This window comes from Rhamphochromis longiceps, linkage group LG20 (assembly GCF_057381845.1).
Source record: "Rhamphochromis longiceps isolate RC_006_pf linkage group LG20, R_longiceps_female_GT1.1, whole genome shotgun sequence".
Lineage (NCBI taxonomy): Eukaryota > Metazoa > Chordata > Actinopteri > Cichliformes > Cichlidae > Rhamphochromis > Rhamphochromis longiceps.
In genome coordinates, this window is record NC_140576.1 from 32883738 (window position 1) to 32890558 (window position 6821).

The following is a 6821-nucleotide window of genomic DNA, read 5'->3' on the forward strand; positions in this document are numbered from 1 at the left end:
CTTGCCCCACTTGTGTCCCATCCATTTTACTGAGTACTAAGACTGTGCCTCTGAAACTTCCTAAAAGTACAATAAACCCCTTCAGGAGCGCTGGAAAAATGATTAAGACTGACTGGGCTGTGGTGTAGTGCAAGGGAGCAGCAGGTTGGGGAAAAGGTGTCATATTTAGTCACATCTTGTCAAGGGGGCGGAAGGAGGGAATTCACAATGATGCCCTGAAATAGCCAACATGCAAATGTATTAAACATAGAAGCAGCTCATAAAATTTTGGGGCAGTTGATTTGCAGATGTCCCCAGACACTGGAAGCATGTTTTTAAAACCACTTCAAGTACTAAATAAAAGGAGACATTTTATATAATACGCTATAAAACATGCGCTCCAATTTTTCTAATACATAAAAGCAAAAATAAAAACATGAAGACTAGACTCTATCAGCTGTGTCACATTACCAGCCTTTTTTCATACAATGCACATGTTTAATGCACCATGTCAGTGAGACATGATATAAGAAAATCAATTCCACCTCAGGTTCTGCAGATAAAAAGTTTTAATATTGCTTCTTCGAGCACAGCTCAGACCTACAGGTTAAACATTATCCAAGACCCGCCTGTCGGGTGTGTAATGAACATTCCTGGGTCTGGTTTTGTAACTTCATTTGTATTAATAAAATCAACAGCAGGCATACTTTAGGTATGTTGATATTTTTATATAAGGATAGTTCAGTAGTATACAATTTACAATGGGGCGATCGTGGCTCAAGAGTTGGGAGGTCGCCTTGTAATCGGAAGGTTGCCCGTTCGAGCCCCAGCTCGGACAGTCTCGGTCGTTGTGTCCTTGGGCAAGACACTTCACCCGTTGCCTACTGGTGGTGGTCAGAGGGCCCAGTGGCGCCAGTGTCCGGCAGCCTCTGTCAGTGCGCCCCAGGGTGGCTGTGGCTACAATGTAGCTTGCCATTACCTGTGTGTGAATGGGTGGATGACATATTTATCCATATGGGTTAGTAAATTGATTTTATTGGGCCCAGCATGTGTTTGTGAAAATACTCATAAATGTTCAGCGTGCATAAAAGACAAGGAAGCGAATCAGCTAAAACACTGTTGAGAGGATTAAACTTCTACACTTTACCAAGTAAAAGAAAGTCTTTTGCTCCAGTTATACATAATTTTGAGCATCCCTGGCAGACAGTGAAAAATGTGAGGATAAAAGTATGCAAATAGACTAATCTGCACATCTGAGTATAATATTTCATGGTGAGAACAGTGTTAACCATTAGCTAACATCTTCCTTTTGCTGCTGGGGACTTTGCTGAATCTTACACCTGTGTAACTGTTTCTACGAACTGAAAGCACACAGTAATACAAATGCACTGACTGTCAGCTGTTACGCTTTAAGTATTTGGAAGAGCAAGGCTTGTGTTACAGCGCCAATGTCCTCCTTCATTTTTATTCTGAAACAGCAGCCACTACAAATACTCTTTGTCTTTAAATGTAGATCTTTGGATATATTTGCCATGGGAATTTTCTTATTTTAGTCCGAGGTCCTCCTTCATGAAGCTCTCAACTAATCTTAGCAGCAACAAGGTTTCTGCTGGGAAACCTAATTCCCCATCTACATAAATACAAACATGAACATTACATTTTTACATTGTCATTAAATCTACAGTACCAACAAAATAGCAGATACTATAAGCAACTAAAGATGGGATGCTACAGGGAGCTACAAAAACAAGGGCTGGCGTTAGTGCATTAGCAGAGCTAAAGTCATTAGTGTCAGCTCTAATATACATGTTGTACATCTGGGTGAATATTAATGACTGAGTCGGCTGATAGCCACACAGCTGTGAATAAGTGTGAAGCATAAAATGATGCCAATCACACTGTGAAAGCGTGAGCTAGCTAACTGTGGCAAATTGTATGATATTCCAACTGCAGTAAATAAGTGATAACAACGGCAAGCTCGCTTTTTATTAGGCTGACTGCGATTTTTTTCATGCAGAGATATGCAGCTTTGCTTCAGCAGCTTGAAATGTGATATCTTTGGAAGTATATTTATTTAGTTTTTTGCTGACATGAGGTATAGCAATAGAATCAACAGCCAGGTTAGGTCTCATATACACAGTCTTAGTGAATGGTCAGCGACCCAGTGGCAACCTCTAAGTATGGCAGTACACAGTCACAAGGAAAGCGCTGAAACAAACACTAGTAGTATTTGCCGTTAAAGTAAAAGAAAAGGTTTCAAAAGGTGCGACTTTTACTTTGAAGACAAACTTGGATACACAGTTTCAATACTGCTCGGCGAATAGTATTTGTCTTCCATGCAAATGCAAGGAAACTGTGGCAATCGGGTATTAATTGAAGGGGGTTCTGTGTAGCATGATATACCTCATTGCCACCAGTTTTACCTACTGATTGCAAGTGGCCAGTTCTGCCAAGTGTTCAGGGAACACGCAATTTTCCCTTGGGACCAGTGGTTGCTAGGGGATCGCTGGCCAGTCTCTAAGACGCTTTAGTCATTTCTGACAGCTTAGCACAAAAACTGAAAAGACTTGATCGTTAGAAAAGGTAAGAAACTCGCCTTCCAGCGCAGCATGTCTAACACGTAATAATTTGTAATGTCTTTACAAGAGCAAGATGTAAAGGAACAAATTCAATTAAGATGAAGCCCAACTGTGCTGAAGGCTGTTTCATATTATTAGTGAGCACATCCTGTGTGTGTTCAAGTCAGCTGTTTGGTGTGCGTTATAAGATTTATAGTACATAATATTTGCTTGTAAGTAAGCTTATGGTTAATTTCATTGGAGAAATTACACATTTGTAAAACATAACAAAAATAATACCAGGAAAGAGTAACAGCATATGGCTTCAGTCTGAACTTTAACCTGCACAGTCAACAGCATGCAGTCAGCAAATTAGTACGTTTAACCACTGTGACCCTTTGTAATAAACTTTGGCTTCAGAATGACTAACATTAGTATGCCAGTGACCCTTTTAACCACCTAGGTCTACCTATTAATTTGGCAGTACATGTCTGCATCATTGTATAAGGGCACTCAAGGATTGGGATGCATGCTGAGGCAGCATATGAGCTAATTAAATCAAAAGACTATTGTTAAGAAGAACATGCGCGGGCCAGGCACCACTTCACAAATGAAAGTGATTGCAGTTGTTAATTGTAAAACAATTTTTTTTACAAGCCCTGTGGTCATGGAAGATGTAACTGCTGCCACATTATTTTCATTTTATTTATTTATTTATTTATAAATCAGTAAACCTTTTTTTCTCTTCTGCATAGGTGAAATTTGGAGAACCGGCGGATCAAGACTCTCAGGAGCTCTTTGGCTTGCTTTGTCAGTTTGTGCATGACTTCAAAAGGGCACATGCTGAAGCTGTATGAGTTATAGAGTTATTGCACAGAGTACTTACATTAGTGAGGGCAGAGACTGCAGTGTTGCTTACTAAATGAAACTGATCCATCTTTGTTGTGACAATTATAGAAGTTTGAGGTACAGAACTATATGACACAGTGTAACTTAATTAGTTTTTTCAAACTGATGGTTTGATTTAGTTTTTTTTTTTTTTTAATATATATATTTCCTGAGTTGTACAGATATTTTATTAGATAATGGACAATGCATTCATTGTAGCAAATCCTATCCCTGGACGGCCTGACAGACTGACTATGTCACGGAAATCAATTTTGTGAATACAAACTGATTTATGTCACATCGTATCATATCATAGATTGGTTTGATTTGTGTTTACTGACATTTATTTTGAGACAAATCAGTAATGAAGGATGTAAAAGCCCTTGGTTGGAGCCAACACCCAGATGCTGAAGTGTGCTGTGAAAACTCACAGCTCTCTTTGCTGGCAGAAGCACAAACCCCCACCCCCTAAAAACAACTCATCAGAGGCCAGCGGAGGTGGGCATTCTTTGGGTGTGTGATTATTTTGAACATTCGGTTGTTCTTTGGTTGGGGACATTGCCTGTTCTGGTTCTCTGTTAGAAACTCCAAGGCTGGCTGTGATTCACATCTGCTATGTGGAAAAAAAACCCCTAAAAACATGATCAGCAACATACATTTCGCTTTCAAACAGAAGAAAGGTCTTCTTATTGCCAGTTGGAACTGATTGATGTGCCTTTGTGTGTTTGACATTTTAATCAGTTAACAGAAAAAAACACTGTTTATACCCATAACTGTGAACGGTGGTGGCATAATGAAGAAGACCCCTCGCTGAGATGGAAAAGTTGCATATTTTTCCGTTCTAAAAGGAGAAACCAATTATTTTAATTAAAACTGTATCTGTAGAAACGGGTGATTCATTAGCAGGAAACATACAAAACGGCTTTATAAAATATTTAGTTCATGCAGCTTTTGTTTCATACAGAATTGTAACTGGCTTTTGTGTTTTTGTGCTCTTCACTTCATGCTCTTGTATTGCATTTGAAATCGAAAACTGATAAATCTCATAACATTTAGCATATAGAAAAAAAAATCAATACTAAAAGTTATTTCAGATTATGTGGCCTTCTATTTTATTGCTCTGAATTAGTTTTAGTTCTAAAAACTAAAAGATAAATATATTAACTATATTTTTTTCTACCCTTGTTATAACCTTGTGTTTCTGCAGCTTTCATTCATTTAACAGACATTTAACCTGAGTTCGGGTTGTGGGATTTAAAAGGCTGTGCAAAAGAAATCCTAACTGCAATGTAAATGATTGGACATTTTTTCCCAACTATTATTCCCTTCAGCCATGTGACATCTAAGATACAGTAATGTGCAAAAATCTTGAGCCACCTATGTTTTCTTCATATTTTGCTTCCAAGGAAACAGATTTTCTTGGATCTTTTTAAAAGTAGTATTGAGCAATAGCTCTCCAGGCTTTCTAAAGGTCATTCAAAGTTTTACTTTGGACAGTGGCTGCTTTTTTGGTGCATTCCTTGTATCTGACAATTTTCAGAGGAATCCTTTTTTTGTTTGTTTGTTAAGCCACTTAACACCGATCTACGAATCATTCAAGCATAAAAAAGACACCCAAGTCAAAGGATGAATGAGTGTTATGTCTACAAAATAAACAACTTAGCAAAGAACTCATTTAACACACTGTTTCTTCCCATTTCTTTAGTTGAATTATATTTCATGTGGTGTACCTCGTGTTTAAAGAAATGAAGGAATCTGGACAAGGGAAGGACAAAAGTAGTAGTAGTAGTCAGACCTAAAATAACTGTCTATGGAAAATAATGTTTTTAAGAAACATGAAAAATCTGACAATCCATCTACTGTCTAATGAAGCCTCATCAGAAACTGTGTCAGTGGAAGGGTGGCTTTCAAGAAGCCATTTTTAAAGAAGGGAAACAGGGAGAAAAGGCCGAGGGAAGTGACACAATAGCTTAATTTTTCAGCATAACAATGATCTTAAACGTCTGTTTGTTAGGATGCCTGGGTCGTTGACCCAGGGTTTTTGAGTTTATTATATTATTTATACTTTCTAGTCTTTGGTTTCTTTGAGTTCTGTCTTATGGTTTATGTCTCTGTCTTCTTTAGTTGCTCTGTCTCCCCTATCACCTGTATCCCCTTGTCTAGTTCGCGTCTCTGTGTATCCTTAGTTCCTATATCCCCGTGTTCAGTCAGTGTTTGTGTCTGCCCTGGTCCCACGTCTCTGTTCCCTCTGTAGTGCCTGCATGTGAGTCTGTGTTATGTGTTTCCTGTTTTACTTTGAAGGTCTCTGTCTTATCTCAGTGTGTTCAGTTTACGCTTCCTTTTGTCTCGTCAGTTCTGATTTGCCCCAGCTGTGTTTCCCTCCTGTTATTCATTCCCTGATTGCTCCTTCTGTGTATTTAAGCCCTGTGTTTCTCTGTGTCTGTGTCGCGATCTACCGTTTATTTTGCTGTGTGTTTTGTCAATCTGCTGGTGTTAGTTTATTTTTGACCTTTTTCCAGTTACGTTATGTTTGAGTTCAGCATTAAAGCTGTTTTGGTTTAAGTTCTGTCTCCGGAGTCTGCACCTTGGGTCCTATTCCTGTTTGCACACAGCCGGTACCTAACACTGTTAAGGTTCTCAGTCATCCAGATTTAAGTGTCCCCCCCCACAGGGCTGTGATTGGGTAGAGGATCATTAGGGGGTCCATTGTCCCTCTTGGGGGGACACTCCCACAGGGCTTAAATCCAATACAATACAGTGAAAACATACATGGACAGAAAAGCTTACACACTATCAGTCATGTATTGACCTCCCCAGAGACCTGTGGGATCATCTTGACAGAAAACAAAACAAAAGCAGCCAACACCCAAATAAGAGCTTTGAATAACTATTCCTTAAGACTAAAAGAATGCTTGTTTAAAGGAGTTCAGGCTATGTTGAAGAATAAATGTCGTCATACCAAATATTGACTTTCAATCAATCTGTTTTTACCTTACACACTATATTTACACAGATGATTGCGCATGTTTTCCTAAATCACGGGCCTATTTCCCATTTTCTTAGCAAAGTATAAAGAAATGGGGTGGCTCAAGACTTTTGCACAGCGCTGTAGAACTAAATTCTGTTTACAATATATAAATCTTAAATCCTGGTTTAAGCGAGGCACTCTTTACCTATGAACTCCTGTGGAGAAAGTTCATTAACAGGCGCCCGTGTGAAGGTGTTCATTATTCATTTTGTTGTTGCTGCTGCAACAACAAACAATTTGGCAACAGTTTTCTTTCAGAAAACAAAGCTTCACATTTGTTTGAGAGTCTGTAGTTTGTACTGCTTGAATCACTCAGACCTACTTTCTCTCCTCTGACTGTTTCCACAGGAGGAGGCATTGTTACAGAG

The 6821-nt window shown here is 38.9% G+C and overlaps 1 protein-coding gene across 2 annotated transcripts in view; it reads left to right on the top strand.

The window, feature by feature from the left end:
* The window catches only part of LOC146645708 (uncharacterized), a 50734-nt gene extending 44515 nt beyond the window's left edge, over positions 1-6219 (top strand). The window contains exon 16 of one of the 2 annotated variants that reach the window (XR_014909109.1): positions 3293-3357. Coding sequence is in view for 1 of the 2 variants with exons in the window: in XM_085394260.1 (XP_085250386.1) it covers positions 3293-3394 (102 nt within the window). In the remaining variant the exon portion in view is untranslated. Of the gene's footprint in view, positions 1-3292 lie in introns of both variants that reach the window. The other variant, XM_085394260.1, reaches the window with a different exon arrangement.
* The last annotated feature ends 602 nt before the right edge of the window (positions 6220-6821 follow it).